Source organism: Beta vulgaris, chromosome 8 (assembly GCF_026745355.1).
Source record: "Beta vulgaris subsp. vulgaris cultivar EL10 chromosome 8, EL10.2, whole genome shotgun sequence".
Taxonomy (NCBI): Eukaryota; Viridiplantae; Streptophyta; class Magnoliopsida; order Caryophyllales; family Amaranthaceae; genus Beta; species Beta vulgaris.
In genome coordinates this window covers 58,042,788-58,066,683 of record NC_079209.1, presented here as the reverse complement: position 1 = coordinate 58,066,683, position 23,896 = coordinate 58,042,788, and the positions used below count along the sequence as shown (strand labels likewise).

General features: G+C 32.9%; 2 protein-coding genes across 2 annotated transcripts; both read left to right on the top strand.

The window, feature by feature from the left end:
* The first annotated feature begins 4,264 nt into the window (after positions 1–4,264).
* LOC104902168 (protein SODIUM POTASSIUM ROOT DEFECTIVE 3) lies at positions 4,265–7,304 on the top strand. Its single transcript, XM_010689864.3, has 3 exons — positions 4,265–5,041; positions 5,767–5,842; positions 6,943–7,304. Exons 1-3 carry the CDS (start codon positions 4,826–4,828, stop codon positions 7,068–7,070), a joined length of 420 nt encoding a protein of 139 aa, XP_010688166.1. The 5' UTR covers positions 4,265–4,825; the 3' UTR covers positions 7,071–7,304.
* A 5,858-nt stretch (positions 7,305–13,162) lies between these two features.
* Positions 13,163–17,324, top strand: LOC104902167 (hypothetical protein). Its single transcript, XM_010689863.4, has 2 exons — positions 13,163–13,786; positions 17,070–17,324. The coding sequence occupies exon 1, from the start codon at positions 13,301–13,303 to the stop codon at positions 13,757–13,759; it is 459 nt and encodes a 152-aa protein (XP_010688165.2). The 5' UTR covers positions 13,163–13,300; the 3' UTR covers positions 13,760–13,786; positions 17,070–17,324.
* Positions 17,325–23,896: the final 6,572 nt, after the last annotated feature.

The window sequence follows — 23,896 nt, the reverse complement described above, 5'->3', positions numbered from 1 at the left end:
GTTTCTGTCACTTAAGTCTCTCACCATTATTTTTGTCTTTTTTTTTTTTTTACTTTTCAAAGTTAAATTCTATGAACAAAATAAAAATTTTATTGAATTTATTTATGATTTCTAATATTATAATTTTTAGTTGATTTTTGAATTAAGTACAGTAATAACTTCTAAATTCTAAACACTATAAAAAAGTAAATAACTTTTTTCCTTGTCTAACTTCGAAATTCTGATTTCACTACAAATACACCTCTATTTTTATCATGACCCACCATTAATTGTGAATGATTCTTGAGAATAGTGATTTGTACGTAAATTTTTGTAAATGTTTTTGTATGTATTGACGTTCTAGGTTATTAGTTTTAGTTTGTATGTTAATTTTAAGTTTTAATAAATTTTTCCAATCATTTGAGTGATTTTTATAACGTGATTTTCTCAATTTTATGAGTGATTTGTAAAGTATCTTCTTTTAAGTGATTTGTGAGTGAGTGTCGTAAATTAAATTTCGGTAGGTTTCTTTGAGTGTCGATTTTAATTTTGACATTCCTTTTGTAATTTAAAAAGGGAAGAGGGGCAAAATAGGCATTTCAAAAGAGGACACCATTGCTTCCCCCTTCCTTTATATAATAGAGATAGATGTGCATATAGATAGAATCCATAATCTTCTTATTTTGCCCATAAAGGTGATTAAAAGCACTAAGTATTTTAGATTTTTAGACTTATTAGTGATATTCATGTGCTTAATTCACATAGTGAATTTTCCACATCTACTAATACATGTAGTCTCATACTTTTAGCTAACCACCTGAATCAATGTCTAGATCTTTCATTATCAATATTATTTGCTCATATCTTATACACCCCAAAAAAGTTTAATTTAAAAGCACATGGACCAACCTGTAGAGAATAGACACGTACTGAATAACTTTAATAAATAATTTACATTCATCCAATAATTGAAGAGCATACGATATGAGCTCATGCATCATGAGGACCTACAATAATTCATTCAAAAGCTTTGATTATTTACTTACTATAACAAATTATGCAACAATATAATGGATCTTTCAAACAGGTTCAACTAAAAATTGACCCTGAAATAATGTGACCTAGAAAATTGATCATAAAATCTATCTACTTATATATATATATGACATTTAGCATGGTACTTTATTTTTCCTAAACATGCATAGCATTTGAAATGAGAATTTGTTGTCGCACATCACATGGTGTTTCTTTCTATGCTTTCAATTGCATACTATATTTGTTCTTGGCTCACCATGCTTCTAAAAGGTCGTGTGTACAAGTATAACAACAAAAATTGGCCGTCCATTGATTTGATGATTAAGAGTATAGTAATAATTTTAGTTAAATTTAGATAATGAACAGTACATAATGCGTGCATGACGCATGCATGCATCCAAGAGATATATATATATTTATGAAAATTATTGGGTAGCTTGAATTAATTAGGACTATAGTTGAACTATTTATATGTCATGGAATCTTTAAGTTTGATAAGCACTTGTTTGATGTCATAACGAGTCTATCGATAGGAGATTTGTAGCAGTCCGAAAACTGGTTATCACGTGATCCAAAATAATATGAAGTTAACTAAACACATTTTTAAACTTGATACAACATGAACTCAAAATCATGCAATTTTTAGTGGACCTTGATCTCGTTTGTTATATGATGTAATTATCTTATATTTTGTATTATAGTTTTATTATATTTTGTGAACAATTGAATCCGACATGATTTAAAATGATGAAAATGAACTATTTAATTAATCTGAATTACCAATCCTATAATACGTTTCATTTATCTTATACCGTGTTATACGGTGTAGATGTTATTTTTTCTCTTTGATAGAATATAAACCAATATTATTGGAATTCCAATTATACTAACCTTATTTTCTCTTTCATTAATCCCTTTTAATTTCATCTGTAACTCAGGAGCTAGACTCCTCAATTGCTACTGATGAGCTGACAATTCAGTTAGAGTTTGTCAAGAAGTTAGTTAGTGTTAGTTCCTTAGCTTCTTGAATACTCTTTGTATTAATTACTTCTTGTATAAATAGTTTTTACGCTGTATAAATCATTTCAAGTTTTGACGAAATAAAAATCAAGAGTTTTCTCTCTCTAAATTTCTCTGAGATAATATCAATTATCTCTTCATCATCATTTATTTACACATCTTTCACTTAATAATAGCTACAACATCTGCGTATAAGCAAGGTAAACCTCACAAATTTTGATCGTATAACATGCTTGTTAGATTTGCGTATTATTCACCTACATTGATAAACCAACCCATGATAAAAGTACACTACACTTCAAAATAACAAGCAATATTATGACATGTTTGAATAAGGATATGACAGTTCTCTCATCACAGACTTCACAGTGACAGGTATGAGGGAGCCTGTGTTGCATCCACATTTCAAGCCCAATAGACTCTCGCGTGAAGGGACATAATAGAGTATAAATCTATTCTTGGGACCTCAAATATCAGCTTAAACTCTTAATTGAGTTAATCCTTTGACAGTTATCGACAAACCAACCCGTAATAGGAGTACACTACCCTTCAAAATAACAAGCAATATTATGACATGTTTGACTAATGACAGTTCTCTTATCTCTGACCCTAGAGAAATATTTATCAGAACTCAGGAGTACTATTTTTTTTTCAATGTTTTGATCAATCCAAACTGATCCAACTTGCATTGAATTTGGTGGCATGACAAGACATTCTCTCTCTAATGTTGCATATGATGCATGAACCAAATGGCCCATAAAAGATTCCAAATAAATAAACAAAAGATGAAGGAGAAGTCTATAGTTTGTCTTCACTTATACAGTTATACTACTACTAGTACTAACCTAACCCATGTTCTTAACTCATATATTACCACTATATATTGCCCCTCCTTAGTTGGTGTCTCTGACCTCTGTTTCTTCTGTCTGACATTTGTTGCTCTACTCAAATCAAATTAAACCATATAGTATTAGTACCATACAATTATGAAAATTGAAATGTAACAATATATATTATAAAGTATATATAATACTCCTTCTCAGTCTGAATTCGAGTGTTCTATTCCCACAAAAAAGTAACAAGTTACGTTCAAAGTCTTGGTACAATATATTGAAAGAAATTATTTTTTATATAAATCAAACAGTACATGTAGTATGTAAATTTAATTTGTATTATATATTAAAAAATACTACTTAGAGAAACCAGTAATAACTTTATTTTTGAAAGGAAAAAATAGTATAGTATGTAATTCCTCTAATCCGTTTTTAATTAACTTATCTTATATATCGGATTAAAACCAACTTACAAGAATCAAGTATTACTATCTAATTAAAATAAATTAGTACAGTAATACCTCCACGAGAATTTACTTTTGAAGGAGGTTTTGATAGAAAGTTGTTAAGGATAACGATTATCCTAATCGATACTCGATAGAATATGGTGTATAATATTATTATGACAATATAAGTCTAGTAATAGGAGATATGGTTAAAGTTAAGTGTCATTGAGTAAAATATCAGACGACCTCAAATATGAGAAATCTCATAATATAATTTTAAAAAAGGGGAATGCATCATATAATTTTGTTATGACATATATATAAAATCAACAATTCTTTTGTATGTAAGCTTAAATTTAACAAAGTTTACTAAATTATCTCTACTAATATATAATTGTATATATCAACATTTAGGATATTGTAAGATTTAACTCAATGTATATTTTTAAATTTTCATTCATTTTAAATATAAGCTAATATTATAGTTATATAAAAGTTAAATAATATAGAAATTGTTTACTGAAAACTGAAGAAAAAACGTTACAACTATTAAAAAATGACGGAAGTATATATACTCCGATCCCTCCGTCCCTTAATAGAGTGCCCATTTCTCCAATGCACGTTTGCCAATGCACGTTTTGTATCGTTAATATCTTTAATTTCATATTAGTAAAAATTATAAAAGTTTGATTTTCTTAATGTACGTAATGAGACGAATCAAACAAGACCCCACATGACTATGTTTTTTCTTATATATTAGAAATATTTTTTGAGGGCTTTCTTTACCTTTGAATAGTGTCCAAAAAAGAAATGGGCACTCTATTAAGGGACGGAGGGAGTATTATTTAAGAAACGTAGGGAGTATAAAATTATAAATGGTCCAATTATGTCTTATTAATGCATATGGCAAGGAAGAGTATCTTTGAAAAAGAGGGATATATAATCACATGAGAGTGTGATGCTCATTGTTCCATTGAGCTGCTAGATCTGACATCTTCTCTAGCTCTTCCTTTCAAAGCTGCTCATCATCTTCTTCCCTTTCTTTTTCAATAGAATTTATTGTCACCTAATGACAAATATGTCACTATAGTAGCTACCTTTAAAAAAAGGGTATTTTTTTTGTAAAGTGTATAATTAATTTCTTTAATCCCAATCTCTTGTATCTTTCTATATACCATTCACTCAATGCAAAATTTAGTATACATCTTAAATTAATTAGCTTCCTTTCTTCCTCATTAGTTTATTGGGTCTTGTGAAAGTTCATATTTTTAGCTCCCCAATGTATTGACTCTATGCTTTTTAATTAATTAATCACTTCTAATTAATTAGTTTAGCTCATATTTTTTTAATCATTGTTTAAGGTTTTAGGTAATCCACTAGCTAAGTCATATTAGGAAGAGTATATTACATACTCCATGTTATTAGTATCTTCCTATGTATTCATGTATGTAAGTTTTTTTTTTGGTTAGCATATTTTTTGAGTGATTTATTTGAGGAAATAGTGAAGAAGAAATGGTGAAGATGAAGTTAAGTAGGATGTTAGATTCACTTTGTCTTGCTTTTGATTCAAACACATGTTTCTGCATTAACTCAGTGGAAGCTCATGAAGATGATGAAGAGTTTGAGCAAGAAAGAAAACCTCTCTTTGTTACTGAAAAGAAACAAAGTATGACACTTAAAGATGCTATCTCTGGTCCTCAAAGCTTAGCTTTGCTCATGAAACCTAAGGTAATATAACTCCATTATCTCTTTCTCTCTCCTCTTCTACTTCATACTTCTCATCTTGTTTTCTATGTATTCATATGAGTTTGTCTTGTAAGAGACTGCCTACTTTTAAATTAAAATTAGGTAATGGTAAGTCCAATATTAAAAGAGAATTAGTCTAATTGTGACTAGGTTAATTTCTTTCGGTGATTAATTTAATATATTTAGTGACTATGTCTACTTTTATATTAACATTAGACCGTCTCTTTTGATAATTTTTGTCCATACATACATATGTAGGACTTGTAGGTACATATACTTTACATGATATAGAGAGACGGTTTTTAATTCCCGCGTTAAGATTCGTTACTCATCTATATGATTGTCTTTTATGACTTGTTTATACAATAATACACAACTATAATGTCTTAACTTGAAATAGTTGATTAATATGTTGGTTTGGATTTCGTTAATTGTGATGTCCTTTCATTTTTCCTTGTTTAGACCATGGTTCTAATTCGTTTATACACAAACTAAGTTCATATTTATCTGTTTCACTGTCCTTTCAAACCTGTTCATATAGTTTTTATGAATTTATAAATGCATACTAATTTTACAGATGATCATATAATATACAATCTATATCATCTTATATACTAATAATTAATAATAATTTGAATAAGTTGATTAACATGTTAGTTTGCATTTTTCTTAATTGTTTTCCTCTTTTGTTTGTTATTATTGTTTAGACGGTGGTTTTAAAGGTGTCTATGCATTGCCAAGGTTGTGCAAAGAAAGTTGAGAAACATATCTCAAAGATAGAAGGTATGTTACCTCTCCCCCTAGTTATTGTTCGGATCAACTATTCTCGAATTGTAATATGTTTAACAATATTAGTTAATGAATGAAATGACATGTTTACCAACAAAAAAAAGAAAGATAGAAAGTATGTTCAATAGAATATTTAAGAATCCAAAACTTTTTTCATCTTCAATGCTTGATTGTGTAATCTCTTCTTGATCGAGAATTGCAATATCAAAGCAATTGTTGAGTGTTCACAGCCTAGGAATATGTCTAATCTCAAATATCAAGACAGGGACCATACAAAAACATGACGTTTCTTTATTTATATATATGTATGTATGGCTAATGTAGAGACATCGACATGTAAATAATTAGAGTTTTATAATAATGCTCATCACCATGTTATATATAGTTTTAAACTTGGCCTATTCATGAATTGTTATCGACACTAACACTATTATGCTTGAAATTTTGGATTTTAGAGTAGCTTAATAATATTATCTGGATCATGTTTGTATATATTATTTGGTTGGCTAGGTGGGGTCTTTCTATGGTCAAGGAATAAATTATGGATAATGATATGAAATATTATACAATGATTTCTTAAAAAATAACTATCCTCAAGGTGTTGTTTATTTCTCTCATTTTATAATAAATTTAAATTATTTTTAATTACAAAAAAAATTATGTTTAGTGATTAGCTTAATCAGATTTATCAAAAGTGATGTTTATTGTCTTATCGTTAAAAAACTGATGTTTAGTGTTTGAAACTTATTCTAACGGATCGAGTCAAAGTTTTACTAATTAAATTATTTTTACACTATTCTTTTTTTAAATAAAGCAACAAGACCTAATAATTTCTTATCAATTCTATATCTATAAAGATGGATTAATTTGTTTAAAGGGTGTGATATGTTGTAACTTTTTAATTAATGTCATGTGAGACAATTTTACTAATTTAATTTCTTTTTATTTAGTCAAAATAAAATCATATGATAATCAATAGGATGGCGAGGCAATATTATTTTTTCGAGCTTAATACGTATTTTGTGCTTATATAAGTGTTAAGTATGAAAAATACTGACTCGGGTATTCTTTATTTCTCCTAAAACCGAAATTAGGAGTAATGTCTTACAAAGTAGACTTGGAAAGCAAGATGGTGGTAGTCATTGGAGATATTCTTCCATATGAGGTAGTAGAGAGTATTTCCAAAGTGAAAAATGCCCAACTTTGGACTTTTGGCGTCTAATGAAGCAATCAATGCAAGAGCAAGGATCACAAACCAGAGAAGAGGGAGGGAAGAACAAGAGGATGGGAAATTTTGTACATTTATTTATAATATTTGTGGCCCTTAATTAAGCTATATAATACCATTGCTATATTACTTAATCATGGCATATAATCCGTAGTACGATATATAGTAACTATGATTTGTATATCTAATTATGCCAAAATCTAATGCATCCACCTTTATTCTTTGTGATGCTTAGTAGAGTAATTTGCAAGGGAAATTAAAAGAGAGAACTTTCATTTTGAAGAAACCTTCTCTCACTTTGCAAAAATTAGTAGTAATATTATATAGATTTCAATCTTTCGCTATAATATATGTATTGATTGAGTAAACTGATAAAAATCGGAGGGAATATTATAGTATTTTCGAGTTTAGACACATCTTAATTTCCTTTGACTCATTTGCTATATTTGCACGTCTAATTATGGATCCATCTTAATAATTGATTGTTGTTAATTATATGGTAGTGTGGTACATCAGATTAGTTTTTTTTTTTTGAATAGTAAAATTAATTCATTAATAAAAAGTCATACGACATCTACATAAGCAATCGAATCAAACAAATACATAAGTTGAATCAAACAAAAATTTCCTTCATAAAAACTACGATCGTCAAACAAATCTTGCAATGTGGAACATCTCCCGCTTATATCGCTGGAAAATACAGCCTTGTTGGAGAGACAATCTAACGATCCCTTGTAGTCGTGAGGATGATTTCCGTCGGATTCATCTGACCGTATTCGAAAAATTGATAACCTTTGAGATCCCGCATAATTCTTCACCAACAAAATAATTTCACGGCAATCCATTAGATCTAGTATCCCGGATTGTAACCTGTAGAAATTCCCCCTCTAAAAGAGGAGAAAAACCCTGTCTTTCGAAGGAGGTCGAAAAACCTTGTCTTTCGAAGGAGATCGAAAAACCTTTTCTTACGAAGGAGATCGAAAACCCTGTCTTTCGAGGGAGAAATTGTTATTGGAAACCTAAAAACAAATAAAAAAGCAAAGGTGGGGGCTTTCCAACGGTAAAAACCGATGGAAGCCCTTTTAAAAATCAACAATGGAGGCTAGGGTTTTTGAAAGTAGAGAGGAGATAGGGGAGAGAGGGGAGAGAGGGGAGAGAGAAAAAAAGGGTATCAAATTCGCCTTCTGGTACATCAGATTAGTTAGGGAGTACTATATATAACTTAATAATATTACAATTATTATACATGATCCATGAGTTACGTATATGCCTCAACGCACCGGCCATTGCCTATTTTACTTACTTTTTCTTGCTTTATTACAAATAAAGGATCGACGAAGTGGAAGTGGAAATGGAGGTGGAGGTGCATAAAGCATTCTTAATTGTCAGTCTCTTAAATCATCAACATTTTTTGCCCTTCTTTTTTTTTTTTTTTTTTTTGGTGAAATATATTTTTTGCCCTTCAGAGTTAAGAAAAACGATCATCAACACTTTTTTGTTTATAGTAAAAAAAATTCATATGAGTTATGAAGGCAGTACAAAGTACAAAGAAAGGGAGGGAGGATTCGAACATATGACATATTATTCACAACATCTCAATCTTAACCACTACACCAAAACATCGTTGATTGAAATATTATATATAGTTGAGTATTATTTTCAGACAATGGAAGACTCAAAATAGTGTGGACACTTATCACTTATGAGGGTAACTTTTTTTTTTAACAACTTGTTCTTTGATTATGAATTCGCTATTGTATTGTGGAGAAAGTAACCTAACAATTAACATAAGTTGTGGAAGAATTGTTTAATGGAGAAAAAGTGTGATGGGCCAAAGCGGGAATGAAAGAGGCATTAAAATATTAGCAATATGTCTTTCCTAGATAGAAATATAAAGACTAATTTAAGACGAATGAAGAGGTATCCGTGGATGATATTATTGACGGAATGGATAGAATATAAGTTCTAATATATTTCATTTTGGTAATCAAATTAGGTCTAGGTACTCTTAGGTCTTACCCCAATTAAGCCCTAAACAAGTTGAGGGTGGGGGTAAGAAAATTCCACCCCCAAAATCCTACAACTAACATACTTCCTCCGTTTCTAAATAAGTGCAACATTTCTTGTTTTCACGTTTGCCAATGCATTATTTTAACCCGTAATATCTTCAATTATCAATAAGTAAAAATTATAAAAAGTTGATATTAAAAAAATTCACATTTAGACGAATCTAACAAGATCTCACATGACTATGTTTTTTCTAAAATGCAAATCACTAAAGCTAATTGAAGTTTAAAGTGTGAATAGTAAACACTATGCAAATGTTGCACTTATTTAGAAACGGAGGAAGTATATTGTTAGAAATAAAGAGGGTGCCAACATCTAAATGTTCAGTCTTTTATTTGCTTGAAACACATAGATAATCTGTTTAAACAAAACAAACACGCAATATGTGATGATATTTTTAATATAGACTTTGGATGAATAGGATGATACAATTTTCACTCTAACAGCTCAAGAAAAAAATCTGCACCAATAAAACACAAGTCAAGAACAGATTTTGATGTTGGGCCTCTTTGAATCTTAAGAAGATCCTCCCACGCTCAATGATCCGACTCTTAAATGATACAAAGCACAAATAGAGCATCTAAATGTTTATTGCAATGAGTACATTAAGGTAATCTTGTACAGAAAAGCAACAATATAATTGGTGTAATGCTTAATTAGGCTATGAACAAGTTGGTAATGCTTAATTAGGCTATGTACAACTACTTATTATTGTAGGTCTATAGCTTTGCATTTGGAGAAATGAGATAGAGCCATACCTACGATTATAATCTTCAATGTTGAGTGCACCGGTGAGGCTATCTAGATGTTATCATGCATTCATGCTACTATGATGCTAGATTGCAAGTAGACCATGAAATGTTAGGCATTGTTTCATTATACTACTTGATAAGATAAGGTTACACCTTTTTTTTTTTTTTTTTCTTGTTAGTAGAGTTGATCATTTGCGAGCTTGAGCGGGTTGTTGGCTGGACCTAACCTTAAATTTTTGTGTAACAGGCCTAATATGCCTAATCCAAGTCCTTTTATGCAGGCTTAACTACTAATCCATGACCCGTCCTAATAAACGGGCGGGCTTGCCCGCAAGCCTAATAGATCAATTAATACCTTTACTTATTTTTTTCAAATAAGTCTAGCTAATTTCCTTTAATATATATAGATTAAAACATAATTTTGGCTACAATAGAAATAAAGTTGATAATCACAACGTAAGCTAAAGAGAAAGTTAAAAATTTTGGTAAGAAAAATGTTAGAGGACGACAAATTAAGTTGTAAAGGTAATAATAAAGATAATTATTTGTTACCAAAGCTATATTAGTGCAATTAAACTATATATTCCAAGTAGATAAATTAACACTAAATTAGTAAGATTAAAAAATTAAATTTCATACAAAATATATATTATGATAAACGGACCAGGCGGGCTAGCTCGCGATATGTTTGAGGTTATCCATATCCACCCATTAATATTAGCGGGTCGGGCTTGGCCCACCCATTTATTAAAAAAATTCAAAATTTGTTGTCCAAACCCGTAACTTTAATGGGCCGGTCTGGGCGGGCTTAGCGGGCCGTCCCGCACGTGAATAGCTCTACTTTTTAGATAGGTAAGTTGAAGTCCTTATAAGGGAGAATTGAAGATTTCTCTTGCAAAGGGTGAGACTTGATCTCGAGCCTTTTGGATCGGAAGTGATGCCACACTAGGTTATTATTTACTGCTCAAATTTATACTTCCTCCGTTTCAAAATAGATGATACACTGTCTATTTATGGGTGTTTCAAAATAGATGATACATTGTTTTTTTTTCCTTATTTAGTAACTTTTGCCTTACACTTTTACCATTTTACTTAATTAATACATGTGGTCCCAACTTTTTCTTTCTCCCTCCTTTTCACATGGGACCACTAGAATTAATCTACCTCCCTTTATACTACTTAAACATACTTATGAAATTTTGCCTAGGAGTCCGTTTTAATCACAATGTACCATCTATTTTGAAACGGAGGAAGTACCTAATTCTGAACAGTAGATATAGCATAGACTAGATACCCCTATTATTCTAGAAAAAAAAAAGTCCCTATTACATAAAATCTTTTGTTTAAAGTCGATATCATTTTAGTGGTATGTATTCATTATGATCAATCCCCTTCCGCAATAGCAAATGAAAAAAGAAAGATGTTATACACACTATCAAGCAATGTTGCTAAGGTAGTGGAGAGCATAGACCATGTGCATCATAAATCCAAAGTTATAACCATGTCGCTTTGGCCCCAAATTTATGTTGGGCCTCACTTGGCACCTAAACCTGGCAATACATATACTTCCTCTTTCATTTCATAATTGTTCCACCATCAATAATTTTGTAGTCTTCAAAAAATTATTTTAATCATTGATATATTTAATTATAAGTTAAAAAATTATGAGAATTTAGTTTTTCAAAAGTACACATTAAATTATATTTAAAGGGATCTGTTAGATCTCATATGACTATTTTTTTATAATGGTGAAAATTAAAATTTTATAAATGTTGACTCCAAAATTGCAAGTGTTTTTTAAAATTATGAAACTGAAATAATATGAAATTATTGAGTTTTCGATTTATCGTTTATTCGTTTTAGCTAAAGAATTTGTGCAGGTAGAGTTTAAAATGAAGTAATTGAATGAATTTTGATTAGCTTTAGATGTTATCATGAACAAGTTGAAAGAGAACCCAAAATTTGAAGGTGGTAGGGATGAGTTCTCACTTATCAAATAAGGAAGAATAGACGTGTATGATAGATTTTATAATTGCCCTATTTCTTTTTTACTTCTGATTCGGCTACTGTAAGTTTAGGTTGGGTATAGTGGTAGAAAGATAGAATTAAGAGCATTCCCATCATGGTAGAATTGGCCATGAAATTGGGTCATTCATCAAGGTAAGAAAAACATTGCTTATCATCCATAGATTTTTCATGTTTAAAATTGGGTCATAAAATGACTTAATCTATGTTTGGGCATCTTATGACCCAAACCATGGATTAAGTCATGTAAAAGAAGATAGGGGAGCCCACGGAAAAGTGGGAAGATTTTGGGTGGGAAACCATGAAAACGGTAAGTTTGATGGGGCAATAATGGTAAGAGGCTAAGAGCCAATGAAGAAGCGCCACGCATGCACAGGAGCAGTTGGACACGTCAGTACTAGGCAGCGTGCCAACCAACCTTATTTCGACATGTGGCTGCTGAATCAAAAAGGTTATTTTTTGTTATTTAGATTTTGTAATGTGAATAACTTTAAAAATTCAATTAAAAAAAAAAATCACCAACAGTTATATTTTTTTCAAATATATAAATAAACATCAATTTTGCTATAATTTGACACACATCCTAAATTAATTACTTTTTGGATCATAAGTGGTGTGCATTTGTCAAACTGGATCATAAAGCATGACCAACTTTTGTAAGATGATGAAAACAATTGATGAGAGAGAGGGATGACATTTTTTTGAGGCATGAGTGGACATGCTCTAAAGGTCTGATTGATAAAAAACGACTTAAGGTCTTAATTGGTGCAAAACTCGAAAAGTTAAAGCGGAAGTGTATGCATAACTTGACGTAGCACAATATAATAAGAGTATCCGTGTTGTGGGAATGTGGAGAAAATAAACCTTCATGTTTTTTTGTTAAGTACTAACGACGCTTATAAATTATATTCATTAAATTACATTTAGATGAAATATAATAATAGTTCACACACGCACTGCTTGCATAAAAGACTAGTTTTCTCGTGTGAAAGGAAAGGACAATGTTTGAACTTTTGAACCCAATAGTCCCATTGTTCATGCAAACTCCAAACTTTATCTTGTAACTGATTTTGTGTGGCTTAATAAAATCTAGCAAATCAGACAAAGTTCACCTAAACTTTTATTGATTAATAAATTCTCTACCCGAAAAAATACATCAAAAATACATATACATAAACCAAAACGATACGTCAAAACTCAAAACCCAAAAATACGACATCGTTCCAAGCAAACGTGTGCGTCGAAATTTCAACCCGAAACAAACTCTGGAAAAAAAAAAAATCTTCCTCTACACATCATTGACAATTCAACGTTGAAGAAGAAGAAGATTAAGATTAAGATAAACCTCAAATCCCTAAATTCTCCATTAAACATTCAACAATGGCGAAACTTTTTCTCTCTCTTCTCTCACTCTCTCTCCTATTTTTCCTCTATCTCTCCTCCGAAAACCCTAACCCTAATTCTCTAACATCAGCTCATCAAGAACTCAAAACCTTCGGATTTCCCGTCGGACTTCTCCCTAAAAACGTCGCTGATTACTCTCTCAATCATACTTCCGGCGAATTTGCGATCAATTTCAGAGACAAATGCAAGCTTACTCTTCCGCCGGATAACTACCTCGCGCTGTACTCGAAGATCGTCAGGGGTAAAATCGTCAAGAATAAGATTGCTGAACTTGATGGAATTAGGGTTAGGGCTTTGTTTCAGTGGTGGTCGATTACTGGAATTAAATCGAGTGGTGATAATTTGGTTTTTGAGGTTGGAATGTTGAGTGCGAAGTATCCGGCGAAGAATTTTGATGAAAGTCCACCATGTGAGGGTTCTAAGGCTGATGCTTGAGGTTGAAACAGAGATTTGAGTTTCGAGGTTTGTCTTTTGATTTAATTTTTTCTTAATTAATCATGTTTTTCAGCTTAATTTTATGAATTTTTGTCGTATTTTGGTTATTGAGATTGCTTTCGGCTGATTCTTTGTAGTATTGTTTTGTGGAATTTGATTGATGTGATTTGGATTATGAGGTTTTAGTTTTGGTTGATATGTTTCGAATATATCACGACTTTTTTGTTGTGTAATATGATTGAGCAGTGATTGTTAGGTAATAGTTGTCTTTGATGTTGCTTTGTGCTTATTCATCCTATTGGAGGTATGTAAGATTGAGTGTTGTGACTTATGAGGCCTTTTGTGGTTATGATTGGTTTATGTTGGAGTTATCGCATTGTAATGGCATAGTGTTGTCGGTCTTGACTTTATGCGTATGCTGATGTTATAACTAGGAATCGAACGATAGGTAGTGATATGATTAAGTAGTGAAGGAATGGACTGTGGGATGAATAAGGGTGGCATGGTAAGAGAACACTAGGTTCGTATTTGTTGGATAATAAGAGGTACATTGTACATGTAGGTGTGGATGGATTGATTTTGTGTTTAGAAGCAAAGGAAAGGAGTACAATGTTCAATGCAGGCAACATTGGCTTTCCAGTTGTATGGACTGACTTCCCTTGTAATAGCTGTAAGATTATGGAGGGGTGGAGACGTTAGTTTTGGACTTCCTTTTCCACCTTGTAGGGAGAATCTTTCATAAGTGAGGCAGGAGAAGCTGAAGAATATTTAGCATGGGAGTATCTGAGTATTGTATATAACAGAATAAGCATTAAATCACACAATCATGCATATGAATAATATATAAGGGAAATAAAAAGAGAAGATTTGAGAAGAATATACAGAATAGCGTTAATTCCTTCAAGAACTAAACTATAGCACATAGATTTTTAGTAAAACATGAGATTAATTGGAATTGACCCTCAGGAAAGTATACCTTTGTCGTTATTTTTTCAAAATATTAATTTTTTGTATTTTTTTTCTTATTGATAAAGATATAAAGGTTTAAAATAGTGTCTCGACAAGTGAAAGACAAGGTGGGAGCATGTGAAAGACAAGGTGGGTTATGCAATATATGGTGTGTGACTTGTGCACGACGTGCTAATAAAGTTATCATGAGAATGTGTCATCTGACATCAGCAAGGTAAATGTATTGGTCAACAGCAATTTACTAAGAGTGAATGATGAATGAACCGGAGGAATATGGTAGATAAAGGTATCCTGGTTTTTGCAAAGTTTATAACATGTTCTGGGAACCAGTATCGTTTTTTACCATATCATGGAAGGGTTAATCCTTTTATTGGTATCCTCAATGTTCACTCTAGCTGAGTATCTCCGTGACTGAAAGGATGTAGATACTGCTGATGTCAATCCTTCTGATAATATGCTAAATGTTTGCTTAGTAATGGGACCTTTTGGTGGTTACAAGGGCAATGTCTATGGTTTTAACTGATGATGATGAAATAGAGAATGAACATGTGGAGCTTGTAACGGAGATGCTATATGCCCAAAGAAATAGTAGACTGTGAATGGGAGATAAACAAAATGTATATAATGGAAGAATGAAAGGCAAAGGAAACAGGTAAGAGATATTATGCACAAAATTTCTTGAAAGTTAAGAGAAGCAATTAAGAAGATAGAGAATAATATAGTGTAAGGTTGGAAGACTATGCAAGTGTATCATGTAGAAATTATACCAAATCTTTTTTTTTTTTGTATTTTGTATCAGATGAATTGTGGAAATTGGAAAGCATGATATGATGCCTTGAAATTTGGGGAATACAGGGAGAGCAAGTTGTGGCTATATGGAAAGATTGTTTTTGTTGCCCAATGGGATCTTATAGCATTAGTTATGAAATTTATGGGACTTAATATCTGAAGTCTGAACTGCATGGCGATATCTAAAATTTAGAAGCATTTGCAGAGATGTATATGGACTATGGAGTGGCTTGTAAACTCAGTTTAAATAGCCTAGGCGAGGGCCGAGTCCAGGTACCAAAAAAAATGCATTTAAAAAGAGGGGCGCAACAACCTATGATAGGCAACCTGGCGCGTGCTGTCAGACGATCTAATGTGACTTTAAATGTCTAAGCCATTTGGTAAATGTGTTTTGCAGATATCATTGCACATTTTGCTTGGAGTAGCCAATAGGGATATCTTTCGGTGACTAAAACTACTTCTGAAACCCATGCCATGCAGACGTTGTATGTTATGTGTGTGATGAGGCTGGAGTACAAAAGATTGATGGAAGAGGAGATCATAGATCATGGTGTCAGAAGAGGGGCTTGAGATGGTGGATTAATATGTCATTGTATTGTATGCGAAGAGGTTTTGTTTCAGTCTGTTTTGTAATTCCTTTTCCTTTTTTATCAAAAAGGAGGGAGTGATATGTGTCCTAATAAGAGTGCATTCTCCAATATTAGTGTAGATATGCGATGCTTGTTTTATAAGTTGCTCTGATCGAGGTGTCTTTCCTCTTTGCTAATATAATTCTCTAATGCTGAAAGAGAAAAGAAAAGGAAATAGAACAGGAAAGAAAGAAGAGCAAGTCTGTGACAAAGATTGACGTGAGAACATCAAGATCAAGCTGTTACTTAAACTGACAACATTTGGGATAGTTTGAGATAGCAAATATGAGATTGTCTTGTTACATATGAGAAAAAAGCTCCATATGTCCTTGACACATATGTAAGAAATTTAACTTCCCTCCTTGTCAGTCAAGAAAAGAGGAACAAAAAGTAGCGTAGATGTGCAGAATGAGTTTGAATGAGGGCAGTAGGCTGTTGAAGAGCAAGCTATGGTATAATTAGAGGTCATTTACTCATTGGAAAGTTAACTCTGGCTTCAAAGAAAGCATAGTTAATCCTTACTGGACACTGTCTAAAGAAGAATTCCAAATAAGAGATTGTTTGAAAAGAAGGTTTGACATTGGAGTTAATGAATGGTACAAGTGCTACTCTAGCTTGTCAATCGTCATTTATCACTTTTGCAATGTTTGTCTCGTTTTAATGTCACTACTTCACATATGATATATGTTACGACGTTTGTGTACTTGTATAAAAATGATCATTTATCTATGTTTGCTGAGCAAATTTGGTTCATGTTTTCACGCCATTGCTTCTACGCATCTTTTCATTTGCTTGCTTATTTGGAATAAAAGTGATATCAAGGGATCAAATTCATATGTAACCTTCTTCTAAAGCAACTTATTTCAAAGCACAAATGACTTCGGACCATGAATTTGATGTCCAAACCCTGTTCTTGAATGCAGGGCTCCACTCTTGCTCTCAAGTCTCAAGTATGGTACCCTAGGAGCTGCTGGTGCCCTCTGATTTAAGTTATTTTTCAATTGTAGTTAGCAGCTGCTAAGATAGTACTCTATTTTACTGCTTCTGTTGTTGGTGTGTATGTGTATATACATATATATGTTGTAATTTATGCTATCTTAATGACTCCCTGAAATCAAATACTACTTGTAGTATGAAATTTCTTATGTTTTACATATTGCAAAGTTAAAATTACTGCTTAACTATTATCTAGTTCATACATGAGCATCACTGGAAGAAAATTATCTGGATCATTAGTTTATACTTGATACATAGATGTAGCAGGTTTGTTGTGTATGATGTTTGCTACTCCACCTGGGGATGTAGTATGCTCCAAGGGTTGGGCTGTTCGCCCATTAAAGCGGTATGTGAACTTCATTGTATCCCGTATGTGGAATTTGCAGTCTCTGTTCAGCTTGTAGGTCAGAGACTAGTTTGCATGGCTCAATTAGTCTTTTGCATCACACTTGATTACTTGAATTCTGTAGAGAGCTGCGAACGAACGCCGAGCACTTCCAGTCTGGTTTTGCGACCTCAGGCTGATGTAAACTCAATGCAGCTTATATTTGTATATTGCTGGAGAGATCTGAAGATTTTGTCAAGTACATGTTTCTCTTGATTAAAAAGGAAAAATGATTTATTTCAATGGCAGTAGTTTTTGATCTTTTGGTTTAAGAAACAAGGCTTCGTTTCAGAATACAATGCCATAAGCTCATCACTCAAATATTTTGGTTTTTTAGCCGTAGGGTGTGTGGAGCTTGCAAATTTGTGTTAATAGTTCGAGGTGTTTTAGCTGTTAAATCTCTTAGAAAGTAACTTACAGGATTGATCAGGTCCAATTAGGTGTATAATTAAATTAGTTTAAGCTTTTTAGGATTGATCATGTCTAATCAAGTATATATAATAATGAGTTAAGTTCAGTTCAGTTTAGGGGGAAAAAAACGTGTTTTAAGATATATACGTTCAATTTAGGTTTAGGAAAACACTTGTTAAAGTTTGGCCTAAACCCACAAATATTGTGCCAATATACTTTTTGTGGCATTAACAAGGGTAATTATCTTTATAAATTTTCAAAGGCCACTACGAACATGGAGCCTCTCGAGGGTGGTTGTTGGGCTAGCAAGCGAGACGATTAGTCGACCTCATCGATTAACATTGGCCCAAGCAAGCAGTCACCAAGCCTTTGAGCCACAATCTTGTATTAGCATCAGCTAAACTTCATTTTCAAAACTTCTAGGAAAGGAAGGTGCATCACTTTCATGCGTGTATATACTTTACCCGTATTAAAACACTTGCAATCAAACTTCTTGACGTATAGTTTTAGACAAATAATGGATGAGGTATATGGACATTTTAACTAAATTGATAGGAGTATATACATTGTTAAAAGGCAGTACAAGTGTTCCTTTGTGCTCCTTTTCTTCTTCTCGTTTACCTTGATGTTTGTATGTTGATCTTGTAACCATCCTTCGGGATGTTTTAGAGGGTGTCTCTTGTTACGTTGTAGACACCTCCTAGCTTTCTTTGCTGATCAAAAAAAAAAAAAAATGGGGTGTATATAAGTAGTATAAGATTAGTAAGGATAGCAATGTGATAACTTGCCTCAAACGGAACAACTCTAGAACATCACTCAGATATTTGTCCAATAAATTATGTTATCACATATACTTAGTAGTACGTCTTTTTTTGAAGGGTTATACTTACTAATTACTACTTAGTACATAATCTCGATCACTTTTTTGTGAGAGAAACATAATCTCGATTAATTAGTGTTCATTCTATGCGAGCATTAGACCCCTTTTTTTTACTTTTATTATTTGTGCAACTTCATATGTTATCAAATAAGATTATATGTATAAATAAATAAAAAGATTTGCAATATGGAATATAATTATTGTTATTGTTAAAACGTAGCAAACATAAAATTTCACTGTTACTATTCAGAGGTTTAGGACACAACAACGTTAAAGAAAGATGGTGATGAAGAATTTTCTTTCTCATAGACTTTATTTATTTATCAAATCAGATCAGATCAGATTATCGTCATGCATGGACGTGGAACTTTTCCTTTCTTTTGCAATGAAATCCGTTGTATATAATATAAATAGCCATGCTTTTAGCTTAGTTTTTCGACCACAAAGAGTACTCAAGTGATAAGTGGGTTCCATGCAAATTGACATTACAAGCATAGAATATAAACAAGACCTATGCATAATGCATGTACGATTTTTGGCGCCACTAAAAAGCTTACGTAAGAGGAGCCCCTCTAAATAATTGATCATGCATGGCCATCATTTCTTAGCTTTGATGTCTCATTTATCAATTATTTGTGTTTCGTTCTCTTTCTAATTGAGAGATGATAAATTCATCTTTCACATATATAATTAAGGAACGATAATCCAAGCTTAAGAGTTATGGTATATTTCGAGATAATATTGGTAATTTTGAAACTTAAAAAATATTAGAAGAACAAATGTCCAACATTGGAATTTTCCATTTCTATAATCAAGACATTATTGTTTTGCTATCATTTTTAGAGAAAATTTATATTAAATCATGTGATGTACCATGTTGATAGTATACTCAATATAATTTTTTCTCATTGTTCATCTGAAAATTTTTAAATGAACAAAAATTTACTAATTTCTAGTTGTTTCTACTTATTCGCTTAAATGAACAAACTTTTTCAGATTGGCAAACATTTCTACTCATTTGAGAAAATGTGTAAAAAAATTTGCCCGGCCAAATAAGCAAACATTTTTGCTCATTTTCTCAAATGAACATAAGCGTTTGCTTATTTATTTTGAAATTGTAATATTGATTTTAAATGTGAAATAGGTCAACTATCGACGAACTTCAAAACTTCAATATTTATTTTTGCCATTAATTAAGCCCAACTTTCTCAATTTATATTTACAGTTCATCAATTTGATTGACCATGTTGATAGAAAAACCATGAAGGAGAGAGAAATTCTTAGGTTAGAGAAATAATAATAGAGGTAAGAGAAATCTAAAACTAGTGTTGATTTTTAAATCATCGTTTGCATTATCGATCATCAATCAATACCATCCTTGAAGAATTTTGAAAACATTAATAAAATAGTTATGTCATTGTTGAAATTTAACGCTCCAATATTTGTTTTTTTAATTCATTAATTTCACTAATGGTTGCAAATTTGGAGAAAAATGTAGAACATTAAGAGAAAATTATGGAGGTGAGAAACAGATAGAGCTGAGAACAATGAAGAAGAAGAGGAGGAAAGAAATGAGTAGAATGATTAGAGATAAATGCTTAGAGATGAGTATAATTTTGCTTATTTCTAGAATCTATACAAAATTGTCCTTCGGTGTACAATAAAAAAAATTAGGGAAATTTCCTCAGGTACCCCTGAGGTTTGACGTAATTCCTAAATTACCCCTCACATTTGGGGAATTCCTCAGATACCCCCGAGGTTTGTGTTTGTGCTCAAAATACCCTTACTCTTGACGGAACCCTAACGCCGTTAACTTTTTTTTCTCTTTCTCTCCTTCCTCTCACCCTCCTCCATGGATGAACCTCCAAGCTTTCTCTCTCCTCCCACCATCCCCTACCATCCTCCAAACTTTCCCCATTTTTCTCACAGCCCCTGCCTCGGCCACCGCTCGCCGGAGCTTCGCCGGCCACCAGCATCCTCGTACTCTCTCTCCTTCGTCGCACTCTCTCTCTCGCTCCTCTCCTTCCCTTACCTCCCAACAGCCCCACCACACCTCCCCTCCCGCCTCCTCACTCAACCACCCACCCTTACCCAGCCCACCACCCAACGCGAGCCACCACCCACCCAACGCGAGCCACCACTGCAGCAGGGAAATCAAAACCCCAATTTCGAGTAGAAATCCAAATTTTCGAGCAACATTTTTGCCATCAAATTCGAATTAAACCTAGATTATTCGAGCAATCAAAACTCTAATTCGAGAAACCCATATTTTGCAATTAAATTGGGGAAATTTCGAATTAAACCCATTCGAATTGAATTGGTGGTGGTATGCGAGAGGAAGGGAGGTGGGTGGTTGGGTGTTTTGCGTGAGTGGTGGCCGTTGGTGGGTGGTTCGCGCAAGTGGGGCAGTGGTGGGATGCTGGCTGGTTCGCGCAAGTGGGCCCGTGGTGGGTGCTTCGTGGAATTTGATGAGGTCGTCGTGACGAGAGGGAGGTGGGCTTCGTCCACCATTGATGAGGGGTCAGAGGTTTTTAGAGAAGGAGAGGAGCGAGAGAGAGAGAGAGAGTGCGACGAAGGAGAGAGAGTACGAGGATGCTGGTGGACGGCGAAGCTCCGGCGAGCGGCGGCCGAGGCAGGGGCTGCGAGAAAGCTTGGAGGTTCATCCATGGAGGAGGATGAGAGGAAGGAGGGAAACTGAAGAAAGAGAGAAAAAAAAAGTTAACGGCGTTAGGGTTCCGTTAAGAGTAATGGTATTTGGAGCACAAACACAAACCTCGGGGGTATCTGAGGAATTCCCCAAATGTGAGGGGTAATTTAGGAATTACGTCAAACCTCAGGGGTACCTGAGGAAATTTCCCAAAAAATTAAGAAATTGCATAGTATATGGTTTGATCCCAAGACCTCAAATACTTATATTAAAGTTTTAACCACTAGGCTAAGTTGTATTTAGTGTTATTATCATAAAGTATTATTCAATAAATGAAATTTTTTCTTACTCGGGACATAGCCTAGGCCTAATAACTAGTTAAGGGTAAAAAGAAGTTGGGCCACTTAGAAAGAGTTTTTGGAGTAGAGACAAATATTAGAGTATAATCACGCCGTTTTTGTTTTTAGCTTTTTTATTTAAGAATTTAATATCCGAATATATTAAAAGGCATTCCTAAGTAAGTAACAATGCCACTTGACGCTTTCACTTAGAGTGTTTAACTCCAGGGAATTCACGTACAATAAAAAAAATAGTTAACACATTGTGTAAGATTATGGTGCCCCCAGTGGCAAAAGCGCAGTTTTATGGTGCCCCCCATCTGCTCACACCTTTAAATGGAACGTTGATGCGTCAGTTCACCCCTTTAACTCGCGATCTGCAATCGGTGGGGTTTTAAGGAACCATCTGGGTAATTTCATGTGTTTGTTCTCCTCTCCCATTCCTTTCATGGAGATTAACAGTGCGGAAATTCTGGCAATATATAGAGCTGTGAAAATAACTACATCAAATGAAGCGTTAAAAGGGGCGAAACTGATTCTTGAATCTGACTCAAAAAATGCTATGTGTTAGTGCAATAGTGATAGTGGTGGTCCGTGGAATTTAAACTTTCAACTAAGCTATATCAGAAATGTATGCAAGGGAGGAATTGATATATCGATTGTGCACCGGGGGAGAAGCGCAAATTTCGTGGCTGATTCAATGGCAAAACAGGGGCTGCACAGGAAGTCCGAATTCATAGCATGGCTGTGAGGGCTATTTTGTCAAGGCAGGGTGCAATCAGTGAGCTATAGGGGCCTGGTTATGATTTCAGATTTTAGAATTCAAGACCAGGAATGTATGGGCGAATGTTCCCAGCTGACATCTTTCCCCAATCCCAAAAAATGTAATTTGTTTTCTTTTAATCTGTTACTTTTCATGCTACTTGTAATGAGACTCGATTGTATCAGTTTTTTTGAAGGGGGACTCCTCTCTATTGGGTGTGCTTTGGCACTATTAAAACGTCGCCCACCTAGTGGGGGAATACCCTATTTTGAGTTTAGAGGCTGCCTTCATATTATTATCAATGAAAGAGTCTCGCAAATTATCAAAAAAAAACACATTGTGTAAGATTCAATGTGATCACAAGCACATATACTAAAGTTTTAACTACTAAATCAAGTGATATTTGATGTTATTATTTTAAAATAAAATTTATAAATGAAAGATATAACTAATGGAGAGTAGCTCGTGCCTAAAATTGATTAAAACTAACTTTTACTTATATCTAATATATTATACAATTTATTGATTTTTACAAATTGAAACTGTTTTTACTACATAATGATTTTTGTCTTTTGTGATTGATAAACCTTACAAGTTACAACTAGTTTGAAGCTAAACTTGGTAAAATATGATCAACTTGAATAATGTAAACCGAAAGGTTTTCTGAAAAGTTGGTGTGTCCAACCAATGGTTTTTTCATTTTTATTTATGTTTTTTTTTTTTTATTTATATGAGCCAACGAAAGCAGTATAAAGTATAAAGGAAATAGAAGAAAGATTTGAACCTGTAGCCTATTGTTCACACTTCACAACACCTCAATATTAACCACTAGACCAAGACATATTAACTTAATTTTTCTATGCGTATATTAATCTTTGGCGCCTTTATATTACTATATATAGTCATATAGATAAGATATGCCTCTCTATATATTAAAAAAATTAAAAAAATATGCCTTGCTTGTTGAGGCCAACAATTAGAAAAATTAGGTCATCCTACATAATATAATTATTTCGGTCTTTGGTAGCTAGCACGTTGATTAAAGGCTATTGATCTTAATTAATTGGTTGATTCGTTTCTAAAGATTAAAAGATTGGTAATGAAATTATCATGTGATAGTGATACGTGTTAAGTTCATGCTGTTTTTCTGGAGGTGAGGTGTCAATCAATTAGGGTATTACCTAAGCAAGTAGAATACTTCCTCGATTCTAAAATATAATTTTTAAAAGAAATTAAGATAAGTAGAATTTAAAAATTATAGTAATGATTTTTTATTTATTTAGATAAAAGTTGTATGGGAAAAGATGATTTTAAGAAATATAATGATAAA